At 35.2% G+C, this 26476-nt stretch overlaps 3 protein-coding genes across 7 annotated transcripts; 2 read left to right on the top strand and 1 right to left on the bottom strand.

Annotated features, from left to right (window-relative positions):
• Positions 1-1961: 1961 nt before the first annotated feature.
• On the top strand, positions 1962-17288 carry LOC121768121 (rho GTPase-activating protein REN1-like). Of its 4 annotated transcripts, none has more exons than XM_042164496.1 (24): positions 1962-2157; positions 2241-2313; positions 2405-2482; positions 3256-3292; positions 4192-4268; positions 4755-4825; positions 4951-5029; positions 5478-5619; positions 6438-6557; positions 7016-7093; positions 8520-8575; positions 8658-8727; positions 9218-9302; positions 9878-10121; positions 11535-11714; positions 12300-12530; positions 12742-12791; positions 14200-14260; positions 14346-14429; positions 14605-14718; positions 14807-14973; positions 15157-15205; positions 15385-15540; positions 16888-17288. In XM_042164496.1, exons 2-24 carry the CDS (start codon positions 2269-2271, stop codon positions 17128-17130), a joined length of 2517 nt encoding a protein of 838 aa, XP_042020430.1. In that variant the 5' UTR covers positions 1962-2157; positions 2241-2268; the 3' UTR covers positions 17131-17288. The 4 variants fall into 4 exon arrangements, with proteins under 4 accessions (XP_042020430.1, XP_042020429.1, XP_042020432.1 ...); XM_042164495.1 differs by having other exon boundaries at positions 16831-17288; XM_042164498.1 differs by having other exon boundaries at positions 15385-15535; positions 16888-17058.
• A 935-nt stretch (positions 17289-18223) lies between these two features.
• Positions 18224-21029, bottom strand: LOC121768893 (transmembrane emp24 domain-containing protein p24delta3-like). Its single transcript, XM_042165500.1, has 4 exons — positions 20607-21029; positions 19004-19216; positions 18572-18648; positions 18224-18501 (listed from the first exon to the last, which is right to left on the bottom strand). The coding sequence occupies exons 1-4, from the start codon at positions 20811-20813 to the stop codon at positions 18357-18359; spliced, it is 642 nt and encodes a 213-aa protein (XP_042021434.1). The 5' UTR covers positions 20814-21029; the 3' UTR covers positions 18224-18356.
• Positions 21030-21281: 252 nt separating this feature from the next.
• Positions 21282-25117, top strand: LOC121768892 (ankyrin repeat domain-containing protein 2B-like). 2 transcript variants are annotated; one of them, XM_042165498.1, is made up of 9 exons: positions 21282-21547; positions 21713-21743; positions 21983-22113; positions 22897-23109; positions 23212-23360; positions 23875-24040; positions 24150-24242; positions 24454-24593; positions 24694-25117. In XM_042165498.1, the coding sequence occupies exons 1-9, from the start codon at positions 21539-21541 to the stop codon at positions 24791-24793; spliced, it is 1032 nt and encodes a 343-aa protein (XP_042021432.1). In that variant the 5' UTR covers positions 21282-21538; the 3' UTR covers positions 24794-25117. The 2 variants fall into 2 exon arrangements, with proteins under 2 accessions (XP_042021432.1, XP_042021433.1); XM_042165499.1 differs by having other exon boundaries at positions 21283-21547; positions 21988-22113.
• Positions 25118-26476: the final 1359 nt, after the last annotated feature.

Genomic DNA, 26476 nt, shown 5'->3' with positions numbered 1-26476 from the left:
AGTTATCCAAAATATAAAATACATTTATATACTTACATTATAGTATATATAATAAAAATATATTGTAATTACAAACTTAAAAAATATAAACCTTTGTGTTATGACAATTCTAATGATATCTTGGTATATTTGATGTGAATCAAATTTACATTGTTATTCCCATAACTTTACATGATTTATATAGTTTGATACTTGCAAAAGTGTGTTTTATGGTGTAGGAAGAGGAGTAAATGGTGAAACAAAGAAGGAAGCTCGGAGGGTGAAAAGCTGTGCAGAAAGCTCTCAAAAGTGGCCACCCGGCCGGGTTAATTTCATGCCCAAAAATACCACCCGGCCGGGTGATTTTCGCGAGGCATGGGAAGTCAGGAGGGGTCGAATTTATGTCACCCGGCCGGGTTAATTTTATGTCCAAAAATACTACCCGGCCGGGTGGATGAATTATAACTGCAATATTGCAGTTGAGGGCAGCGGTTTCCCTTCCCGAGAAAAAAAAGAGAAAAAGCTGTGGGAAAAAGAAAAAAGGTGGGGGGAGAGAGTGTGAGGTGACATTTTTGGAGGTGACATTTTGGAGGTGACATTTTTGAGAGAGAAGAAAGGTGACGGGGCATTAATTGTTGAACAAAAATTGAGGAAAGAGAGTGGACTTGGGTGGTGGCGAATTCACACAAGTTTCGATCAACTTTCCGACGATCCGACTCCAAATCTCCACTCCACTCAACGAGAGCTCGAATCCTACGGTTTTCTTTGTTATATTTACCATATGTTTAGGCTAGGCTCTCTATGTTGCTCCAAGTTGTAATCTAGGCCTTGTAAGGATGTTTTTACACCATTGATATCATATGTTTGAGTCCAACAATGTGCTCAATATTTATTCACTATGTTTTTGGCTAATAACGTAGTGATGTTATTTCTTATGCTATTGTCTCTTTAACATAGTTTAGGAATGATTGATTGTTGGATTGCTATTGAATTAGAATTGTTCAGAGGATAATTTGATAGTGGATTAAGTAGGAGTTTATAGTAGAGGATCTTTTATTCCCGCGCTTCCGCAGGAATTTAATATCTTTGAAAATTAATTCATGGAACAAGTGTTCAGCTGACTGTGAATTATACGTCACAAACATGTTCAGTGTACGTGATTAGGTTGATGTTTTAATCCCTCCGTATGTTTCATTATTAAAGGTGTAGAATAATACAAGCCTCGTGAGCAACTTGGAGTGACGTCTTTCTCCTATTTGAAAAGTTTCCCTTAGTTAACTTGTAGTTGCATTTTGTCATCAACTTTTAGAAATCAAAATCTACAAAACAAATCATCTTTTAGTATGTCTTTTCTTTGTTTTAGAATTAAATAATCAATTCCTTCCCTGTGGATCGACACTCGAAATATTACAATCGACACTGTATTCTTGCAGTATTGCTGTAATATTAGAGTTAATTAATTAAACTTGTGTGAGTATACACTTGATATTAAAACTCGAAAATTACACACCAATATTATATTTTCAAATTTTTTATATTGAATTTTCAAAATTTGGATTTTTAGTAGTATTTCATTATTAGATTTTTCGGGTTTTTTTCGATCGAATGAAACATTGTTTTGACTATGAATTTTCTGATTGAGATTTACAGACAACAACATAAAGATTAAAGGGAAGAAAAAAACCGCTAAGTCGCGAGAACATTTTTATTAAAAAATGAAAAATCAATTATAGTTTAATTTTTTAAAAACATGTACTAGTTAATTACAGAGTAGTATTAATTTTGGCTATTTTTAGATGAGTTAGTTAAAAAATCGCATCTAATATTAGAAATCCAAAATATTCAGCAGTTTCAATCTTATTATTCGAAACGCCTAATTTATTCGTAGACTATTTTTTGAGGTAATAATTTATCGTTAAAAGTTAAAAAGTAGAAGAAAAAAACACACCAACACAATGAGTTTTTGAGAAAATATCCGTTTTTCAAAAAAATAGTTAAAAATTCAGAGTATAATATTCCGTCCCTCCACACGTTCGTATTTCGCACAGAAAAAAAGCTCTCTCTCTTCCTTCTCTCTCTCCAAACACCAAAAATGAGAAACAGAAACGCATTGTATCCATTTGTTTTGTGATTGCACACCTTCCTTTCGTTTTCTCTATACTAGTATAAGGAAAATAGGTAAATCAATGCCCCTATTTTTCGTAATGATTTTAGTCTGATCACGGAATTTGATCAATTGTTAATATTGCATGCATTTGCAGATTTTATTCTTAATGTCATAATCGCGACATGACGAATGTGAACAACAATGCAGCAGCGGCAGAGTCCTCGCAGGTACGTTTCTGAAATGCACGATCTCTTTGATGATCTGATTAATATAATGAGTATTTTTTGTTTGTTTTATTCAATGTTAATCTCGTTTCAGGCGGAAGCTGGTGGTGGCAAAAATGAGCCGTCTCCTCCGCCTGCAGCGTCCAATCCCGATCTTCATGCTGGGAGCAAGGTACTCAGGAATTCAATTGACGGATCTGTATTTGTTTTTTTATCAACACGTTGATACTATTGGGATTATGCTTGTATTTGAAACATGAATTTCCATAATTTTGGAGGAGACATCGAAATTAATGCTTAGGATGTAAAGTGGTGAAGATGAATTATGGTGATTGGGATTGAGTCTGGTTTTGTTTTTCCTTTGAGGTTAAGTTTATGGATCAGTGGAAGAGAGAGATGAAAAGTCATATATCTGGAAATAGGACAAGGTAGTGAAAGTTGATATTGCATGATAAATAACTAAAAAGGCTTAAAAATTTTCGTAAATTCCTAAAGGGATGGATAGCTGCTCCAGCTAGCACCTTTATGGCTTGAAGTGTGGAATTCAGGGGAAGAGTTTTGGCTTGTAACAAGATCTGGACTCTTGATTTGATCATGTATTGGACCTCATGGGTAACAGATAAAGCTTTAATTTCAATGTGATACGTTCACGAGATCTATGCAGTGACCTGTCGCTCTGCCACATTTTGCATTGGATGAAAGTAAATTATATTTTTATCAATATCAATTGGGTGATTGAGGGTAAAAATGGGGTATTAACAGGAAACATGAACTAATATGTTGATTTTTAAAAATTTTCCTATTTCATCTAATAATCACTAATGAGAATTCAGGCAGTATCCTGTGACGGTGTCCTGGCATTTAAACCTACTTATGTTAGTATCTAACTTCATCTTTTGCATTGGATGACATCTTATCCAAGCTCTTTATTTTCCATCTTCGCAGGTATACAAAAGTGGCCCACTATTTTTGTCATCAAAAGGTATTGTTTGCCAATAAAAAAAGAAGATATACATGTTGCTCTCACTTCATTTCATTTTCTAATTTGATATTTTGGGTCGAAAATCCAAGTCGAGATTGTATGGTAGAAGGTATTGTCTTGAGCTAAACATTATAAATCCATGACCCTGTCATTGTTAATTGTTTAGTTACAGAAATCTAGTTCACTGCAGTGACAAAATCAAATGATTTGGTGCAAAGTCTTGCGTGTATTTATAACTCTTTTAGTGTAACTCTTCTATATATTATATCGGTGGTATATATGTAGTTTTACTGTAGAATGGCTTCAATACCTCTCCAACATTCCTCAGTAAATTCTTTATACATTACAACCGGGAAGCTACAGTACATCAGTATAAGCACTGAGTAGTTGGGTTTAGGTCAAAATGCCTTTATATTGATAACTTTTTGGCTCTTTGATGGTTCCCTAGCCTGGCATGAACTTACAGTGAAAAGAGCCCAAAATATTCATATAGTCTGTACTCAAAATAAATTGAAAATATAGTACTCTAGTTATATAGTTTAATTCTGTGCAAAACCAGATATTCGTCTGGCCACCAATGTTGATTGATATACTTAAAGGGCCCCTTTGTATGCTCCAGACAGGGAACACACCTTCAGGTTCTGTTATGTATATAAGCTTCTCCAAACCCAGTGTATTGACAAACATCCTGTATCATAATTGTGGAACTTAGCCTTTAGTAAAGAAATGAGAGACTGAAGGTTGAATATACTCTTAGCATTTTTAATTTTTGTTTTTGGAAACTGACCTGGTATCAGTAAACAGCATATGTTCAATATGCAGAAATTCACAGTTGAGCAATGTACTGTAAGAGTATATATTTGTGAAGCTTAAGAGTAATTACTTTTTGTAATGCATAGGAATTGGTTGGACATCGTGGAAGAAAAGGTGGTTCATTTTAACTCAAACTTCCTTGGTCTTCTATAGAAGTGATCCGGTAAGTTGCATCACTCTGAAACTATCTTACAGGACTTCTTATACTCTAACTAATACGAGTAGGAATTTTTTTCTGTGAGACTGTTGAAATCTTGAGCCAAACATTTTTTAAACCCTTTTTTCAATATTTGTATGATTTTTCCCAGTTCGAAAACTATTATTTTGAAACCTTTGTGGTATACTGTTACTTAGCTATCCACTAGTAATGCATCTATTTACGTGCTGCAGGCTATAATGTTGACATCTTATTATATATCGCATTTGATTCAGTTTTGCAATAGTTTAAACATTCAGAGTTTGTTAAATAGTGTCTGGCAGACTTCTTGTCCTATAAATGTTATTCTATAGTTTACATTTGTTATGCATGACATGTTTTATCATGCTAAAGTAACTTCTGCAACTTCTTTCTGTAATTTCTAAATCTCATGTGGTTCTTTTGTCTTTATCATATATTTGATTCTGTTCAACATTTTTCCTTTTTTCTTAGAACGCAGTTCCTCAAAAATCGAGTGAAGTCAACTTAACCCTTGGAGGCATTGATCTTAACAGTTCAGGCAGGTTGGCTTTTATCTTTTAATTAATTTAACTGTAATTGGCAGGGTTTCTATTTATGCTTGTGTATTAATTTGGCCAAGTTTTAAAATTGAACCACGTCAGAATATTGACTTTTTGATTCATTCCAGTGTGGTAGTAAAAGAAGACAAGAAGTTGATCACTGTTCTCTTCCCTGATGGTCGAGATGGACGAGCCTTCACACTCAAGGTGATATCCTGTTAGATTGATTTAACGGTCCAAACTTGAGCATTTATATGCCAATGTGCGGTTTGTTTGTTTTTCTTCATCTTCTTGGCATATAGGAGTATATCGTTATTCTTTTCAGTGCAATTCATTGTGCTAAACTGAGAATTCTGAATTTTTTTAAGATGGCACCAACCAGCAGTACAGGTGCAGCTTATCCTATTATGATGTCTAGCCCATAATTACTTAGGTTTCTTTCAAGATATTTGTGTTGGAAAATGATAGTTCAGTTCTTGATAGTCCTTGACATGGTCTGCAATCTTTATGTTGCTTTATCTTCAACTTATGTTTCAGATCTAGGACGGATACTGTTTTATGCTGCGACCATGATCATCCTGCCTCCATATCCTCATGCACACCATACACCTATTATCTGTTATTCTCATGTGCCTGGTTTTTTTTTGTATCCCAGGCGGAAACAATGGAGGATTTGCATGAGTGGAAGGCAGCACTTGAAGAAACCCTCTTAAATGCCCCCCATGCTACTGCTACGGGACAGAATGGCATATTCAAGAATGATCAGTTAAATGCCGCCGATGCTTCTTCTGATCAAAGTATCTTTCTCACTATCTAAATGTGCAACTCTGATTCTTTAAAAGTATCGTGCCATCAGTGGTAGGATACTGCCATTGCAAAAGAGAAGGCGTATCAATTGCAATAGAACTATGAGTAACAGAGCAACTGTTTATTCATAAATGCATCATTTATTTGATGCACAATTTACTTTTTTATGCAAGTTCCTGCAGTAAAAATAGACAGTGTTGCCTTTCCTTATAGAAATTGATATCATTCTTTTAAATTGGTTAGTTCCAAAGAAAGAAAAGCTAGCATATAAGATCCTATCTATCTGCTTAATTTCTCATGGAGACAGAGTCCTTTCCCTTATGTTACCTTTGCTAGTAGATTGAGTATAATACTCCCTCCGTCCCCAAAGAATATGCACTTTGGGTTCGGCACGGGTTTTAATATAAAATTGGTAAAGTAAGGAGACGTAGAGAGAAAAAGTAATTAAAGTATTGTGAGTGGAGAATGGGTCCCACCATATAAGAGAGAAAAGACTTTCCAAAATAAGAAAGTGCATATTCTTATGGGACGAACCAAAAAGGAAAGAGTTCATATTCTTGTGGGACGGAGGGAGTATATAATAGGCATTCCCATAGTAGTGATTTTCTCTGTAATGGCGATTTTGATGTGATCTATTTAGCTCTCGACTCATCTAAGGTGAACCATATGTGCTAGGTTTGGGATGTCGTGGGATATCGTAACACTGATAAAGATCTCATTTTCCTGTGTTTTAACTTTGCTAATTGGATGTAAAGATTGTTTTTATGTGGCATATACCTCATTTTTTCTTCCCTGCCCCTGCTTGTAGGTAAAGACAAACAAACAGCTAAATCCTTGGTAATTGGGCGACCAATTTTACTTGCCCTAGAAGATATAGATGGCACTCCATCCTTCTTGGAGAAGGCTCTTAGGTTTCTTGAGGACTATGGTAAGCCTCTTATTCCACTCCACATGTTTCTTCTTTTGACATGCTATTCTTGTAATGAACCACATCTTTACCAAATAATAATGTTTACATCTTGACATGCTCTTCTTGTAATGAACCGCACCTTTACCAACATTAATGTTTAATAGATGTAAACGTACTGATTTTCACACAGACAAAGAAGAAATACTATGCCTATAATTTTATTGGTCTCCTACGTACACCTAAACAAGCGTTTTTATAAACCATTGCAGTCTATACAGGGGCTTAAGTAATCATACTAGCATGGAAAGGATTACACCAATTTAAATAGATTTAGATATGTTCATTTTCCATGCATTTATTGCATGCAGAAAGTGCTATTTATTTCTTCCTTACTGGTTTTTTACTTGGTTATGTTCACTCATTTTGTAGCTGTATTTTTCCTATTATTGGTGTTGATCAGAAAAGTTATATTTTAGGATTCAAAACCGAAGGCATCTTGAGGCAAGCGGCTGATGTTGAACATGTTGAACGCCGGATATCAGAATATGAAAAAGGTTGGTTGGTTCCTTTGATGCATAGATTTCTCAACCCTTTTTTTTACTTTTGTAGATGGGGTGAGACACTTGGGAGTAAGGGTATTTAAAACAGTCACTCAAGTTGGAATATATAGTGCTTAGTTAATCGAGATTGATGGTGGGGAAGACCTGAATGTGAAGCTTTATGCTATCAAAGATATTAACCATAAGACTAAAGCATGCAGGCAAAAATGAAGGATTACGTAGTAATCTATGTATAGGAGAAAGGCTATGAGATCTAAAGACAAGTGTTACAAGACAATAGTCAGACTGCCTGTGCTTTATAGCTGAGTGTTGGGTACCACTGATTAAGGTTCCATCTAGAATTCATTAATAACCACTACTGATAAGTTACTTAGTACTTTGTTAAATTAGATAACTGGGTGTAGTATATTTTAGAGCTAACATACTGGAGACCCGTGGTGCAACTCGCAAAGGAATTTCTATAATGAATTTTTTTCTACTAAAAAAAATTAATAATTCAGTGGTGTAATATATGATCATAATACCTAATTATAAATGTAGGACACAAACCTTGGACTTGGCATCCTCATCCCATTTCTGATTGTTCTGACATATGTTCAATTGGATGTTCCATTTGAATAGTTTTCGTAAGAGACTCTAATGCCATCTTACTTCACACTAAGGCTCACTGATGGGACCTAGAAGCATGATTCGCGGCAAGTTGATTCAGTAGTCCTGATGTAGTTGAGCCAATGTTGTTATGTATACTCACTGTACTGACCTAAAAGTAGGTTCAACTCCTACCATTATCGAGTGAGATATTATGAAATGATTCAAATAGTAACTATTGAAACTATATAGAAAGTAAACATGATAAGGAAGTTTTTCATGTCAAGCATAGCAATGGCAATTGACTGAGGACTAAAACTTCCCGGAAATAATTTGAGTAGGAATTGAATTTCTAATAGTTACATTTTATTTTAATTGCTTTATAGATGGATGATACAGATAAAAGTTTGTAGAAGATATTAATTTTAAATATCTAAAATATACTTTTCTTTTGGAAACAAGACTCAGAATTGCAGCCATTTTTAATAACTTATTCCACATGTGCTCTTTCCTGTAAAGTTCAAAAGTCATAAATGGAACAATTGTGATGAATATACTAACAAACATAAGATACTTTCCTACATTCAGGAGTACTCATACTTTCTTCTTGTATATAAAGTTTGCAAGTGTTGCTAAGTTAGAGATGTGGTTGTTCACAAACCCATATTTCTGCTGAGCTCTTAACTTCCTAGTGATGGCAGTCTTGATAATAGTGCTCTACTGTGAATCTGAAATCAAATAATGCATTTTCTAAAGCTTCAAGTTTGCATACTTTACTGATTCTCCATAAGGTATTATCAAAATATAATCAATCATTTTCAACCAAATTCAGGGAAAAATGAGTTTTCGCCAGATGAAGATGCACATGTCATAGCTGACTGTGTAAAGGTACTTTGATATGGTGTTGAAGAAATAGAATTTTAAAGCCACTATATTTCGGTTGAATGAATTCTTTGCTGATCATGACCAGTATGTGATCCGGGAGTTGCCTTCATCTCCGGTCCCTGCTTCTTGCTGTAAGGCTCTCGTTGAATCTTATCGTAAGTTTGCTGTGCCAATGTCTACTGTTTTGTTTTGTCTTTCTATTCCTACCATTTTTTATCTTTGCATACCAGAACAGAACAAAAAAGAAACACATATAGATGCATAGACTAGTAAATGTGCTGATGACAAAGTAAATGCGTCAAAAAGGTTTAATGAAAGATTACATTGAAAATTCATGAGTTCAAAACCTTATCTTTTATCCGATCTGTGTTACCTATATTTTCTAAAAGATTTTTCTGTAGATAGACAAACTATTTTGAGATAGTGGAACTGACTGGAACTTGTGCCCAAATAATATTTTACACAGCGTAATATTTTTCATATTTTTCTTTGACTGTCATCCATTTATGCTTCATATCTTCAAATGTGAAGCGCTAGACTCAATTGGATGAATAAACTCGTGTTTAAAGGGCGACAAAATGTATAGGGACTTTGATGTTCACTTCCATTTTGGTTTTCAATTTTGACATTGTACTTGATGAACAGGAACTGACCGTAGCATAAGAATAGCTGCTATGCGGTCAGCAATATGTGAAACATTTCCAGAGCCAAATCGCCGCTTATTACAAAGGTACTTTTGTAATAAGATTACTTCTACTCTGGTGTGTGCAATATATTAGATTACTTCTATATGTATTTTATATGTATTTTTGTAGAACTAAGATTACTTCTACTCATTGTGACAATTCTATATGTATTTTTGTAGTTACTTAAGTTTTGTTTAAGATTACTTCTACTCTGGTGTGTGCAATATATTGTCTGTCTTATGGTCAGCTGTTATGGTATGATCTTAATCATTCTTTGTTGAGGTTTGGGATATTAGAGAAGGCTCTTATAATCTTAAATAATGTTAGAAGTAGTTTCATAATGATCATAAGCTCATTGAAGAGGTATAATGATCATAAGCACATGGAAATCTAAGCACAGTCAATTTAAGGAAAATGTTATGTTTGTGTTATATTCCAAAAATGTAACAAAATCAAGTAGCAGATAAACTTTGTCTTCTTATACAAGAGTTTTGATGCACAGTTGTGCTTGTCTAGATAAGAAAACAATTCTGGATAAATCATAAATTGCTTTAGTTTTCGATTAAACTTTTAAAATTCACCTTACTCTTCATTGTGTTTCTTTTGCTCTCTAAATCAGAATTCTTATGATGATGCAATTAATCGCTTCACACAAGACAGTAAACCGAATGAGCATTTCGGCTGTGGCAGCTTGCATGGCTCCCTTGCTTCTTCGCGCTCTTTTTGCTGGTGAATGCGAACTTGACCATAATGTTGATGTAGGAGCTGATGGCTCTTTACAACTCATGCAAGCAGCTGCTGCAGCTAACCATGCTCAAGTCATTGTTATTACTTTACTGGAAGAATATGAAAATATATTTGGGGTATGCTTCTTTATCCTTTTCTTTTTTCTCTCAGCACTTTGGTTTCCTTTCCAGCTGCCTCTGGTATGAGTTAACTCATTAATGGTGACCTCTTCGGCTCTTCCTGTTGCTTGTCACAATACATTTTCATGCATCTTTTTTATTATTGGTGATTCATTACTGAAGAGAAGCTAGTCTAAATATAAAAGCAAAGAAGAGTTTACGTCCTAATATATGGATACTCGGTCGCTGGAACCTTAGTTCACTAAAATGGGCAACATAATTTATATTGATTAGAATTCCAATAGGAACTTTAAAGGATTACACAACTAATCTCCTAAATCAGAAATCAAATCTAATCTTCCAAATAAGCAAACTAATCCACTGACAGCTGTACACAAAGGTCAGTTTCTTTTCTATACTCTGGGTTGTATATGTTATACGCGCCAAGCTTGGAGTGCAACACATCAAAACTGATCCTTTCAATTGCCTTATCAAGAGCATCAAATATCGATTGTCTGGTTGGGATGTAGCTGAGCTGAATGATCCCATTATTGACTTGCCAAATGAAGTGTCGGTCAATGTCAATATCTTTTATTCTGATGTGGTGTACAGCTCCCTTGTATACCAATCGCAGCTTGACTGCTATTAAACATCTTGACTGAATCATGTATCCCAAATTTTAGTTCCCTCGACAATATTTGCAACAACACTCACTCTACATATTTCAAAGGCAAGAGCACGACACTATTAACTCTGCACTACTTAAAAATTGCCTGCTTTTTATTCCTCCAACTCCAAGTTACAAGATCTCCACACATAGGATCAATAACCAGAAATTGACCTCCAATCTGTTTGCTCTCCTGGACAGCTTGCATTAAGTATAATTTTACACTTGACAGTTTACACTGGACAGCTTGCATTAAGTATAATTTTTCACTCGACGGTTTACACTTGACCTCCAATTGTCTTCAACTACCTGATAAATCAGTCTGCAGTTTCTTAATGATATATAGTCAGATTGTTCGCCTGTTGGCTAACCACAGTGACTCGATTTGAAATGTCAAGTCTAATGTGGGATAAGAAGACCAATTTTCCAACTAGCCTATGGGCTATGGTCCATCACTTTGTCGACTGGATTACTTTCTTCCCTTCTGTTTATCTTCTTGCTGAAGTGGCATAGTTTCCCTTAATCACAAGTAATCATCCAGTCAGCCAATTTGATTGATTTTTCTATCCCTCCTCTGGTTCACATCAGACTAAAAGCACAAGTATTTGCATAGTGTAGATACAAACATAGTCATGCTAAGAGAAGTACTGAAATACATACTGTTCTTTTTTATTATTTTTATATATGCAAACACATACTGTTCATTCTATTTTCCCTTTTTTCCTAGGGTTCATTTGTAGCTAACTTTGTTTTATTATTTCCAGGATGTATCTGCATCACATGAACCTTACACTGATTCAGATGAAAGTGAAACTGAAAGCGAGGAAATTACAGATGATGATGATGATGATGATGAGAGCTTTGAGGAGGAGGACATGGATGAAGATTTGGAGCATGAATCGGGAGCTAGTAGTGAGAATGGTGAACACAAACACAGTGAAAAGGTCATTTTTTATTTATTTGTGTTCTATGATATGGATAGCTATACAATCAACCTCTTAAAATCATCATGTGGTCTTGCCCCAAATTTTCGAACATGATATTCGAAGTTTATTCAAATTGCGCATGAGCAACATACGGACCCCAAACATTAGTGAAAAACCCATTACTTCCTTTGTGTTCATCTTTCCTTGTAATGTGCCTATTCACTTTTGTGCTCTGCTTATTCATTGCTCTTTCTTTTGCTTTGTACATCTAATTTTTGGTAGTCAATTATATGAAATTTTTTTGTATGTTGAACTAACATTATCTAATTTTTCTAGTTTCTGTTATCATCCTTTATCTCAGAGATCTCTGCATCTTTTGTTTTATGGAAATTTTACCACTGTAATTGTCAATTTATGAAATGATTTTGCTACCTCCTAGCTTTATATTGCAAGTTGTTATATTTCACTCAACTCTAATATCAGACAAATTACAATTAATGGAAGTCTTTTCACATTTATCTGATTGTTTTGCCCCAATATATTTCATACACCCTTAAGTTTGAATTCCAGAAAGACTACTGACAAACTTTTCTGAATATGCAGGTCACAAGAAAGGATAGCTCAGGTTCTAAATCTCCTCATGTGGATGATGTTCTTGAAGCTAACCAACGTCCACGTCAGACCTCATTGCCTCGACATGATAGCACAGAAGGAACCGGCTCTGTTCATGATGTGGATGATGCAAATATGCAATCATTAGGCGCTGATGAAACATCCATTGCATCAGTTGAATTACCTCAAGGGCGTAGTACACGCAGTCTGAGACCTCCTGCCGTGAGTATTCCATTTGGTTCCTAGGCACTCTGGAATACCTCTTGACCGTTATTTATCACACATTTTTATTAGTTATATATTCCGTTAACATTAGTCTCTGCTTAATACTTTTGAGGATTGGGATACCTTTTTGCTACCTATCTGCTTAACTCTTTGTTTAGTTTACCTTTTGGAGACATCTCACGAAACTCACATTTAGTTTTTAATCCAGGGAAAGAAGAACCTTTCTATGGAGTCGATTGACCTTCCTTTGGAAGACGAGTGAGTGAAGTTTTGTCATCAAGTAAAATCTAAATGTTTTGTTTTTTATAAGTCATTAGATATGTCATAATTCGAGTATTGCTATATTATAATCTTCATTGACTTGATAATAGGTTCCACATTCCATAACTCTCTCAAGGCACAACGGCCATTTGGAACTGCACAGTGCCTTAAGGGAACTAAAATTTAACTATTTTAATCGATAAACTGAAGGAATCCTTAAATTTTAAGCTCCTATTAGATTTTCAGACTATTCAAGAATGATCTTTTTTAATTTGCATCATCATGCAAATCATTGGGGTCAAATTAAACTTCATCACATAACAGCATGCATTTAGAGGATTGTGCCGTGTAGTCCCCTGTTGAGCATGATTATTTTGATTGCAAGCAGTAATTGGTGCTTTTTACCTTTCTCTTTAGGTGTTTCGAATTGCTCTTTAGTTATGTAGGTTGAGGGATGTACACCGCCAAACAGATTAGGGATCCTTGTTGCCATCCTGGATTAGTTTTTGGTTGATAGCTTTGCAATCTCCCATCCACTCGTTCTTGACAGCATGCTTTTGAGCTGTAGTGAATTAGTAATACTAGACCAACCCTCCCTTACAGTTATAATACCGTCAGGAATTTGGCTGCTCCAGATGTCATACCCAACTTTCAGTTAGGTAGTTAGACCTCAACTTGTAATGAATGAAGTGCCTCAGCAACTAAGAATGCAAACTAACATGCATAAAAAGATCACATCACAACCTTTACTTGTGCATTAATTAGAATATATTTTAAAAAACTGTTAGTTTGTTTATTATAAACTGCTAAATCTTCAATGTGCTCTCAGTTTTAATGAAATATATTCAACAAAGCATTTTCTTTAAACTGTGATGTGATAAGATTCATGATAAACAAGTTAGCATGGTGGGATATTTAAACTGTGACATTTCTTGGGGTGATGAAGACATTGACTCAGAAAGATCAGATGTGCAATAACAACAGGCAAAAAAATGAATTTGTAAACTTTGACAGTGACAAAGTAGAAAATGAATTGTCCTATTGCACATAAAATATGAACAATCAAGTTACCGATTCATATTCTTAACAATTTAAACTAATCCTGGTATTCCTTTGAGTGGGAAATATTTATTTTACCCAAATTATATTCACTTCTTTAAGATAAATATTTGTGGAAAAAGGGTTTAAACTTCTTTCCTATTTATGATTTTTATTCTGGTGTGTGAGACATTTTAGATGTTCGAGTTACAATTACTCTACTTGCATAATGTTTATTTTGGTTTCATACACACATCTATAATTTTGTCAATTTCTGAATCTCTCATAGGCATATATACCACCAACATTTTCCTTGTCTAAAAGTTTATTCTGCATGTTAATCACATTGACTTGGCCTTATTGCTAGCGCTGCAATACGAAAGCTTGAGTTTCTTCAAGCAGATCTACAGTCCAAAATTTCTAATGAGGTAGAAATTCAATTGTTATTTTCTGTCTTGTGAAAGCATTCATTTTGTCTAGATTGTTGATCTCTTGACTTTTATTCAAAAATAGGCTGCAAATAATGCTATTCTTCAAGATGGCCTGGATGCACGGAAGTATGAATTACAGGAACGTCGTTTATCTCTTGAGAAAGAGGTAAGCACTTCATGTCTATAATGGACACAAAAATATTCAAATGATTATTTTTGAACTTGTGTTTTGCCGTCTTCTTTTTTAATGTTGTTTGAAGGCTATACTAATCATGACATCACCTATATTTGACTCACTGACTTTAACTTTCAAGTAGACTTAATAGGAATTTGTAATGTAGGTGGCAGGATTGCTACAGAAGTTGCAGAAGGAGATCGAGTTGAAGAAGGCACTTGAAGCTTCACTCAGAATATCACAGCTGCCTCTAACTTTCTCATCACTTATCGATGATAAGGTTAAATTGTCTCTATATCTGAGAGTATATACATATCAATTTATGTATCAATCATGTTTGTCAATAACATACTTTGAATTGATGATAGGTGAAGGAAGAGCTGGATGTAGTCAATGAAGAAGAATCAAACCTTACAAATTTAAAAGAGAAGGCTGATGATCTTGAAATTCAGCTTAGACAAATGTGTGAGCATAATTGCAAGATTGGGGAGGATATAAGCAATCAGCTCCAACAGAATGCAAACCAACTGAAGTCGTAAGGGATTTATTTTTCTTCCTTCCATTATTTTAATGATATTCACTCTACTCTATGCATGACTTCGTTGCCATCTTCATGTGCATTCAGGGCATACTTGTGTCTTTCCTCATCTTTTCCCCTTTACATATCAACCTAATGTACTAATGAGTTGTCATGATGTGAGCCTTTTTTCCTTTGTAGGTTCAATAAAGATGGTGGACAGTCTTTTGAGAATTTGTCTAGAAGTAAGGTATGACCGTTTCAGTTGAAAGGATTTGATGTTGGTTTACCTTAACACATATATTTCATCTCCAGATCACAAATGGACAAATGACTGCTTTCGTTATCTATTTTTATATTTTAGGAATGTCAAGTGTATATGTTTTGTTGAGCATGTACATAACTTGCAGCCTTTTCTGTGTATAACAGTCTGACAAGCAAGGCAGTGGCAAAAATAAGAAACGAGAATTAGCTTCTTCACTTCACCTACCATTTACTCAGAACCAGCATGCAGATACTGCGAACAAATCTCACGCTGAGGCGAGCACTACAAGGTCTAGCTCGAGAAAGTCTAGCAAGGGTGAGGTAAATTATCTCTTGTTATATATGTTACATGTATGATACAAGGGTAAATTGCTTGAAAATCATGAATTTTAGTCAAATTCTGTACCCACAATTTTAAATCAGCCGGAAAAACTATAATGTTTGGACTTGTTCGCAATTATGTTTCCCGGCTACCACATCATATGGAATTTCACAAAAAAAAAATCATCTTGGGCTAATTGTGAACAAATCCCAACTTCGTGCTTTTCAGCTGATTTTTAAAGTCGCGGGACAGACCATAATTCGGCCAAAATTCATGGTTTTTCTCACAATTTACCCTACACACAAAAAATATAAGATTAGTGTTAATACTGGAGGGTGTAGTTGCATATACATTGTTTTGCTTAGATATCAAATAATATAAAGCTAAATGATCAGCAAGAAGAGTAGCAACTAAACTATCTATTTGCTTTTCTTATCGAAAATGATCAGCAAAAGAGTAAAATGGACTTGAAATGCTGAGCTCTCAAATAATTGAGTGCAACCTTAGTCTAACTAAGCCTAGTAATATTTCTAAAAGTTGACTTACACGGGTTTCTCTTTGAAAGAACTAGTAATAGTAATAACCAAACCTTAATTCTGAAAACCGTGGTATATTTGTCTCTACATATGTACAAGATGCAACCAATATTCATATTCGTATCTGTAGTAGTGCCAGATGAGCCATTTCACATTTTAATTTCTACATTCTCTATATGGTTAATTGAAAAGGCTGAAAATATTAATCCATTTTAGGCTTTCTTACAACTGCAGCAAATGTGTTATGAATATCTTTTTCATGTTTTGTATGTTTGATATCTTCCGAGTGCTTCGGTGTATACATATATAACTCACATGTTGATGGAAGAATGAATGAAACGAAGAAGAGTCCATGCATGCTTTATTTTTTCACTTCTCTGCATTCACCCATTAATAATAGTTTTGGTTGTAATGGGAAGTTGCTGTGCAAATCAACACCATTGGATTAAAAGATCTAACGACCTCCGTTTGGCATTTGTTCTACGTTTAAGAATGGTTCTACGTTTAAGAATGGTTCTATCTTGATCACAATCCTATATATATATAGGGAGATGATCAAAATAAAAATGCATTTAAATCCAGAAATGCAGCCCAAGTCTTGGCCCTAGGATTAGATGATCTAATGGTCAATAATTAACCAAGTCTCGTTAAGGATATTACTGATCTAACATGAAAAATGACACAAATACATGTAACTTGCAGTTACGTGCATGCATTTTTGTCACTGAAAAGAAATTCATGTTTATTTGATAGGGTTCTAATTCTACCAATGCTCTGTCAAAGCTGACAAACCGACTTAACTTCTTAAAGGAACGACGCTCACAAATTGCAACCGAGCTCCAAAGCTTGGATAAAGGTCGCAATGAACAAGTTGGAGATCATGATCGTCGCCACCACCATCAAGACCCAAGAGGAAAACCATCTGACAGAAGCCAACATGGTGATAAAGCAAAAAAACGAGAGGAGTCTCCCAATCTCGAACAGGGAAAGTCTGAAAGCTTCACCGGAGATAAAGCTTCTTCTAAATTTCCTCCGAGGACATTTTCTAGGTGATTCATTCAATAATATATCTCTACTCTGGAGCAGATAACAATATTCTTCTGTATTTTTTTCATTCTTTTTTAGGGAAATTTATTTAATTGGTAATTATAGCAAATAAACTTTGGTTTTGAGGTACAATAACCTTAATAAAGATCACCAGGCTTCAAAAATGTGTTTTCCATCACCGACCTTATCTTGAGAATAAAGTACAACGAAATCTCGCATATAGTGATTTCTTAGACATAGAAGGCTTTGATTGAATTTATATTATTCAATCTAGTGTTTATTTGCTGTTGTATAGCAGCTGACATTTGATGGAGTAATTCATTTTGTATGACATTGCTATGAAATATTTGGTCCACAACCATGTATCCCTGAATCCTAAAATTAATTGTCATCTCATGTAAACTATAAATTGTGAAATAAACTACATACTATTTCAAATATTATAAATAAATAAAAATATAACATGTTTCAATTAAAAAATCATCTACTGTGTCCAAATGTGTCCTCATTTTCAAAAATTCCCTTACCGTAACATCCGTTCATAATGTACAACTTTTGACATGTTTCCCTCGGTGTTTCTTCAACCGTGTCTTGTGGAGGAAATTCGAAGTCATATTTTTTAGTTGTGCAAAATATTTTTGCAGATCAATAAATGCGAAAAATTAAATGTATAGTTAGTTTGGTTGACATTCAGGGCGATATAATGGTTGCATGACCACCAAAAAGAAATAATGTGCAAGCCCAAAACGAAAAGAGCAAGAAAAACGTTCAAAACTTGTTTCAGTTGATCAGTTTATTACTAGTGGTCATATCGATTGGGTTGGGTGTGTGTTTTTTTCCTACTAAAAATTATTACTCCTACTATACTTTTATAAGTGTGATTTGTAAATAAGTAAAATATACGCTTAATCTATATTGGATATTTCCACTTTTTTCATCCCATATGTATTTGAATATGATTTAGGGGCACAATTGGTTTACATGCAAGCAATAACAAATTAGTAAGATTTAGACGAGATAAACATATTATCATTCAAAATTAAGCTATAATACGGAGTCCAAGTTAATGAAGTAAACAAGATATGCGTATATCCCAAGATTTCACACAATAAAAGCAACACATCTTTGATTCCAGATGAAAACTTCGTTATGCAGAGCAAAAAGTTCTACGAGTTGAACAGATGAAAGATAAAATACAAGGTCCATGATCTAGTGTTTTCTTTTCCCTCTCACTAAATCAGCTTTTTCTTTTGGAAAAATCGTTTTAGACGCCATATTTGGGCAGCTGAAACCAGAATGCAGACTGCCAGTGACATCAAACTGTACCAAGCCACGCGAGCATTTGTTGTTTCACTTACAATTCTCATCTCGGCTTCTCTGTGATGACAATTTTAAGACATCATAATGATTCTAAAGAAAGAAATCATGCATATAGATGTATGTGTACCTGGTTTTAAGATATAAAAGATTTTCATGGATGGCCTCAACTGCTCCTTCAAGCTTTCTTAGCTCAAGCTCAATACCCTACTAGAGGAACAAAATAGGTAAATCATTCTATAACCTTTGAGGCTTGTGTCTCATTCTGGGTTCCAAAAGTTTGGTTGCTTATTTCTCTTTCAAACTACCACAAATTTGTCGAACAATCATTTATTAATTACAAAATCTAGGAGAAGCCATCTTATATGTACCCAGAATGTAAGATTTCAGGAACAGATGACTGAAGACTGACTAAATACAAAAGTAGAAAAGCGAAAAAAGAAATGCACATGAATTTTTTTTTTTGGTTAAAAACATGTTTTCTACCACAAAAGGTCAACATTTGGGTTTCCAAAAGAATGTACTAGTAAAGTAGCAAGCAATGAAAGCTCAATGTTCTCACCTCAATTTTTTCTTTTCTTGCAACTGAATCCCAATCCTTGGCATCAATACCCGTCTTCCAATCAATATTGATACTTAAATCGCCACCACCTGCATTAAGGCTCTCCCGCCAAAAACAAGCCAAATAATTCCCACCCTCAGTAGTTGTAAATGCAAATTGGCCGTGTGTGACATTTTCCTTGTGGTGGAGGTTATTGCCATAAGGTGAAGTCACCTATAATAGAAACAGAATCACATTAGTCAGACAGAATTGCAACAAAAGTCGATGCTATTAATGTATTGGACAATCAGCTAGATTGATCAATAGAAAATGTAGTATCATGTCACGGGAAGGAGAGTAAAACCAAAAGATATGAAACCTAATCGAGGAAAAACTATGAAACAGCACCTCTAGAGTTTTGAGGTTTGTTGGCAGCTGGAAACTAGTGCAGCTATCCTATAAATTGATAGCGATGTGTGATGAATTGTACTGACCATTTATGGATTGTGACTACTAGATATATTTCAAAGAACACATCCAAAATGTAATGAATGCCTCGTTATTCCAATAGAAAATACACAAAAAATAAAATGTTCAAAACACAAGCAAATTGTGAGATGCTTTCACCAGATGCCCAACAAAACATTACTCCTATATAGAAGATGCATTAAGATAAAGATGCATGATTATTAATTATTAGCCAACTACTGGGTACCAGGTCTCCTGAACTAGGGATACTAGACAATAATCTAATTAAAATATTAAACTTAAATACACGCAACACACACATCATAATGACTAATTGACTACCCAGGCAACAACTCACTTCCCTAAATTTTAACTTTCTCCTTGCCATTTTAAAGCATATAGTAAACCATTTTAATCTATCCAGATTCCAGACTATAGGTCTGGGCATCTTTGTATCATAATCATTTCTGTTGTTGGTGCAAATCCTACATGTGAATGAATTTAATCAAAACAGATGAACCAACCACAAGTTTTTCTAAGGATGCAGTAATCTCTTATAGACCAAAAATTCTAGCAAAAGTCCATTAACGTCAATAACAAGCAAATTCCTAAGCTTTTTTCATTGATATCATTAATTTCCTTAAGTTTCATTTATTTCCTAAGTTTACACTGGAAGTTATATGTCCTACAGAATCAAACTTTACCTTTGGCTAAACAATAGCACGGTTATTAGCTTCTAATAAAAACCGGCTGCAAGAAACAACATACATAAGATATTGTTATATTTCCTCTTATCACTCTGATTCACATCTAATGTCAAATTACTTCCGATGGAGACCTTAACTTTATCACCTCTGCTAGATTCTCAAAATGAGATTCATAGGAAACTTAGAAAGATGACATAGTACAAGCAATGAGTAGCATTCACAGCTGATAATAGTGAAATGTTGGATATAGCTAGCTTCTATTTGTATCAACACAATCAAATGCATAATCATCTTTCAGATTTTCAGTTATTACTGTTTCTTAATCAACAAACTCATAAATTAGATGTAATTTTCAGCTTTTATCATCTAAAAATAAACCTAATAATTTATGTTTTTCTAAAACGAAATAAACATGGCATGCAGCAAAGAGAATTCCTGAAAACCCTAACCTTAGCGGAAATGGTAGGGCTGGCATGGACGTGGTCATCGGAAATGACGACATAATCGGCCAAAACGACGACGTTGCTCTGGATTTCTTCAGAAACGCACTTTGTGCCAGATGCCGGCAAACTCAGCCATATGGCGTCGCTCCTCCGCAGAAGACACATGAAAGCGAAGAGTAAGCCGAGGACGCCGACGTTGGCACACGCCACCATCGCTGTTTCTCCGTTGAAGATTGGGAATCTCAATATCAATCAAGCAAAAGCGGAGATTTCGAAGCTCTGGAGTTGTTGGGGATTCAGTGTTTCGTTTTGGAATTTAGATCAAAATATTTTGTGCCAGGTCACGGGTTGGGAGATGAAACACATAATTATATTTTCCCCTATATATTTAGTTCATTTTTCATCCTCTATTTAATAAACTAACATTGAACAATATCTTCTAATTAACTAATCCTATTATAGATAGAGTAACATAGATTAAAATTGAATAAATAATTCAAATACCATTTGTTTGCGTTGCTATAAGTTCCGTGGTATGCATCCAATTTGCCGGCCAATCATTCGGATATTGGAGAATGATAAAGTGTAATTATTAGTACTGTATTAATTTTTTTTAATTATGGAGTTGTCTTTTTTTAGTTTACAAACTCGTCCTCTTCACTTACATTTTATTTTTGATAATTTTTATTTCATTCTCTGCTAATAGTAATACTTTAAACATTTTTTCTCGTCTATCGCCAAGATTAAGCGATAAATAATCAATACTTATACAAATTCACAAGAAAACAAAATCCAACCATTAATCTGCTATGGGCGTTGAGGATTGAGCTGCCCAATTTCTCTGTATCCTCAAAACCTCATTTTTCCCCTTTCGTGCACACTATACCAATCTCTGAAGCAGAGCATCCAACGACTTTTTCTATCAGAGTTGAACAAACATGTCGGAGGTAGCCACTTCTTTCTTCATTATCCATCTTAAATTTCACTTCCTACTCAATTTTTGAATTAGAAAATTTTGATTTCTCCGATTGCTTGATTTGCGTTATGCATTGCTTCGAGTAAATTACTACGATTTTTCACTCTCTTTTACTAATTTTTTTGGTTTTTGGCAGCCAACTAAAACTTCCGTGGTTCCTAAACAAGGTGAGCTTATCTTTCCACAATATTTTTGCTGTTGCTGAAATTTGATAGGAGTATATGTTTTCTCAATATGCTTATATATTTGGCAGTTGTTATTAATTGATTGTTGTTGAATAGTTTAGGCTTTTCCATTTCTCTGAACTGCTCTTCCCACAGATAATTTTCCATGTGTTTTTTTTCTTGATATATGATTGGCATTCTAATTGTTGGCAACTTCTGATTTTACTTTTTTCTCTTTGAAGAAAAGAAGTCTGATGCGGCTGGAGCTACTACTTCTGCTGGGTTACCTTCTGGGCAGAGAAGGGAAGCCACTCCTGCAGTTTCTGGAATGCCGAATCCATTTGATTTCTCGGCTATGACAGGATTGCTTAATGTATGTATGCTTTTCAATTCAGGAATTTTGTGGAATATAGAGTGCTTCTGCCCAATTGTTCTATCTGTTAAAAACTAGAAGAGTTTTAGTTTGCTCTTAGTTATCTTCCGATAGCACTATGTCTCTCAAGTCTCAACGCTAGCGATGAACCTGTAGTAGTTTCAGCAAATCTGTATGATACTGCTGCAATTGTGGTCACAGTGGTTACGAATTTACCGAGTTTTCATTATAGAACACTTGGCCTAATGTTACTCCCGATACATTTTCCAAATTATAAGCTCGTATAAATGTTTACTTTCAGCTTTTGGTGGATCAATTTGTGTAGATCCCTACCTGCTCTTGGCTCGAACTGTTGAATGACAACATGGGCTGTGTAGTACTCCCTCCGTCCCATTAGTATTGGGTCATATTCTTTTTTTGGGCCATCCTATTATAGTTGGGTCATATCCTTTTTTTGGCAAAAGACAACACTCTTCATCTCTCTTACAGTCCTACTCTCTCATACTTTACTCTCTCACAACTCTCCTACTTTATTCTCACTCAACTTAACTCGTCAAATAATTATTCCTTAATCTCTGTGTCCAAAAGAAAGCTCCAACATTAATGGATCGGAGGGAGTATTTTTTTTCCTCCAACTTAAGCATTAGTATAATTTTTGTTTAGTATGTTGAAGGTCAAACTGGAAATAAGACGGTGCCTTGTGAACAGTAAAGCTTATGACACTCTTACTTATCTTATTTTAACATCTTATGCTGTTTGCTAAGCTCTATTATGTGTTGGCAGGACCCAAGCATTAGAGAGCTAGCTGATCAGATAGCTAAAGATCCTTCATTCAATCAGATGGCAGAGCAGCTCCAGAAATCATATCAAGGGGGTACAGTTGAAGAGGGCATTCCCAACTTTGATCCCGAACAATACTACTCAACCGTGCAACAAGTCATGCAAAATTCACAATTCATGAGCATGGCAGAGAAGCTTGGTAGTGCATTAATGCAGGTATTTATTGATAAATTTGGTATCTTGAATATCTTTTAAGCATCATTGAAGATGTGGATGTCATTAGCAAGCTCTTCATCCTTTTGCTTTATCCTTCTTTAGGATCCAGCCATGTCTGGAATGCTTGAGAGTTTGACAAATCCAGCCAATAAAGGCCAACTTGAAGAACGAATGGCACGTGTAAAAGAAGATCCGTCTTTGAAGCCTATTCTTGATGAGATCGAGAATGGTGGTCCAGCTGCAATGATGAGGTCTTACATTTTTACTAGCTTCGTTGTTGATTTACTTGTGGACTTTGCCACTTCTTTCATGAGGCAGTCATATATTTGCATGGGTGACGGAATCTTCGTTTTTATATTACATTGCACTTGTGTTTGGATGTCAATTTGTTGTGTGTTTTCCTGTGGATTCTAATAGATGATCACACAGAACTCCTCTGTCTGTGTTCTCAAATTTCAGTTGGATGCTGTTATTTAGTGATCTCAGGATCATCCAAAGTAATTTCCAAAGCATGTATGTGAAGGATTACCTTACAAGAACAGTCTATAAACAGGCAGAAAATCCGAGCTTACTAGAATATGCTAGTATTTGTTAATGTGGTTCCAGCCCATATACCCTAGTGTGTAAAATTTTAAAATTGCATCATTCTTGATATGTTATTCTTGTATTCTTCTATCGGAGATTACAAATCTTTGTTTATTGTGTTCATTGTCGAACCACCTATTATTTGTGAATTTTCCATTCGGAGATTGTATTGTCCGTCAGGTACTGGAATGATAAAGAGGTTCTTCAGAAGTTGGGAGAAATGATGGGAATGGCCGCTGTAGGAGAAAGTGCCACATCTGCTGGTGATGCTGCTGAAGACGAATCAGAGGAAGTAAATGATGAGGAATCTATTGTTCATCACACAGCTAGTGTTGGTGACGAGGAGGTATTTTTCGGAGTTAATACTCCAATACAATTTATATTTAGCCATAGTTTGCAATAAGATTGTGGAATGTCTTCACTGAATATCTTTGCATGTTTTCACGGAAAAATAGGGCTTGAAAAAGGCTCTTTCTGATGGTGCTGATAAGGATGAAGAAGACTCTGAGGGAAGAACTGCACTGCATTTTGCTAGTGGATATGGCGAGGTATTTAAGACTTATAGAATCAACTGGCTTTTTCCTACATTCTTTTGTTCTTGTTGATTTATGAAGGTTCCATAGAATGCATAATGACTTTGCCTGGATCTCTTTCATTTTGCAGTTACAAATCATATGTTTTCTGCTCTAGTATTGTTCTAATTCCTTATGTCTTCTTCTCTTCCTTATAACTGATAGAATCACCTTTTCGTGATTCCAGGTTAACTGTGCACATGTTCTTTTGGAAGCCGGAGCAAAGGTTGATGCTCTGGATAAGAACAAGAACACTCCCCTCCATTACGCTGCTGGTTATGGCAGGAAGGAGTGCGTGGAGCTACTGCTAAAGAACGGAGCTGCTGTGTAAGCAGCCCTTTTATGCATCGTGAAAAAGATATACTGTAATTTTGATACCCTGAACCGAGCTGACCTTGTCTTTGCTCTTCGTTCATGCTTGTTGCAGTACTCTCCAGAACTTGGACGGGAAGACACCTATCGACGTTGCTAAACTAAATAACCAGAGCGATGTACTCAAGCTCCTCGAGAAGGATGCATTTCTATAAGCTAGAGGTTGCAACTGTAAGTGTTCTGCTATTAGACTTGTCTACTTTCATGAGCAGACGAGTATTGGGGTGCCAACTTGATTTGTTGTTTTTTTAGTTCGATTGCATCGATCTCGTCCTCCTGGAATGCCCGATGTTTGTATTATTATAGTTCCTGCCATGAATAATCTCCATAGTTTGATCCAGCGCGAGTGATTAGATAATAAGAGTTTGTTCTTTTTCATTTTGTTTTTCCTTATGTACAATCAAAATCAGACCATGGTAGGTTGGTTGGACTACATAATTATTATTTTCACATTTTACATATTTATTACTTCTGGTCTATCGATTCTAGTTACTTGTGGTTGCATGGCTGTTTAGTGCTGGTCTTCGTGCTTCGTGATTTTGAGAAAAAATAAATCATCATTAATATATCCAATGTTCAATTATCTCTTTTTTCTCTTTTCATTTATTACTGAAATTACCATTTTTTTCTATCTATCTAAAATTGTTCACTTTTTTTTTCTCAACTTAACACATTAAACAACCAATATCAAGTATGTCATCTTCTCTGGATGAAGTGATACTACTAAATAGTAATGTTTAAAAAGGATGCATAATTAACACAATTAATTAGTTCTTGGAAAATTGCTTTGTCTAAAACTATCGTTTGTAGCATCTGGAAATCTGAATATCTCTCACGATGGAATAAGCGTCTTTGAATAATGGGTTGATCTGAGGTTTATTTTATGGTATAATATGCAAATTCTCGAATTTAATGCAATTTCTAGTTGTTTTGTGAATCTGTAAAATTGGTGTATAAATACAAATTTTGATGTGTTTTAGATTATTTCTAGATTAATATTTTTGCTAAATCGAAATTGACATTGCGTCGGAGATATGTGACGTGGTGAGCTCATCCACACCAAAAAAACAGATTTAGTGAGCATAAAAAAGTTCGCTATCTATAAAAAATGTTCCTTAAATACCATTAGTTAGCACATTTCACGTGCACTAGTGCTTGGTGTTGTGGGCAGCGAACACATAACTTCTGCTTGTAAATCATATCTTTCCTGTTCTAAATATGCGACTGCGTTAGCAAGAATCTTGATAAGCACCTTCTTTAGGTCTACGGTAGTCAACCATAGATTTACAATATTCAAAAAATAACAACAGACTATAAATAAAATTGCATTTACATATATCCCTAATCTCCCCAAAAAAGAAAAAAATAAAGAAAAGAGGGAGGAAATAAAATAAGAAGTTGTCTTCACTAGAAAATTATTGTAGGATAAATTGTCATAAAATCTTGAAGTTACTCAAATTAAAGTATGTCTTTTGACTTCTTCTCAATTATTCCATAACGAAATATTCGACTACCCACGTTCTATTACTATTGAGAATGAATTTCAACCAAATGCTGATGTTTGCTATACCGTAGTACTACGTAATTTCTACAATGAGGTCAGGGCGGTTCCTATGCCGTTCCGGCGGAACGGTTCCGCGGCGGCACGCGTTGCGGGGTGCGTTCCGTCGCCGTTCCGTGCCGTCGCCGTTCCTATGCCGTGCCGCGTTCCGTTCCGGAGGAACGCGGAACGGAACGTTCCGCCACGCGCCGAGGCGACGTGGCGGCCTCCCATTCGACGCGTGCAGCCCACTCGCTGCCCCGCGAGTGGGCTTCGTCCGGTGACGCAATAATTAATT

This window comes from Salvia splendens, chromosome 15 (assembly GCF_004379255.2).
Source record: "Salvia splendens isolate huo1 chromosome 15, SspV2, whole genome shotgun sequence".
In the NCBI taxonomy this organism is placed as follows: Eukaryota; Viridiplantae; Streptophyta; class Magnoliopsida; order Lamiales; family Lamiaceae; genus Salvia; species Salvia splendens.
Note: the sequence above shows the minus strand (reverse complement) of the source record. Positions and strands in the feature narration are given on the sequence as shown.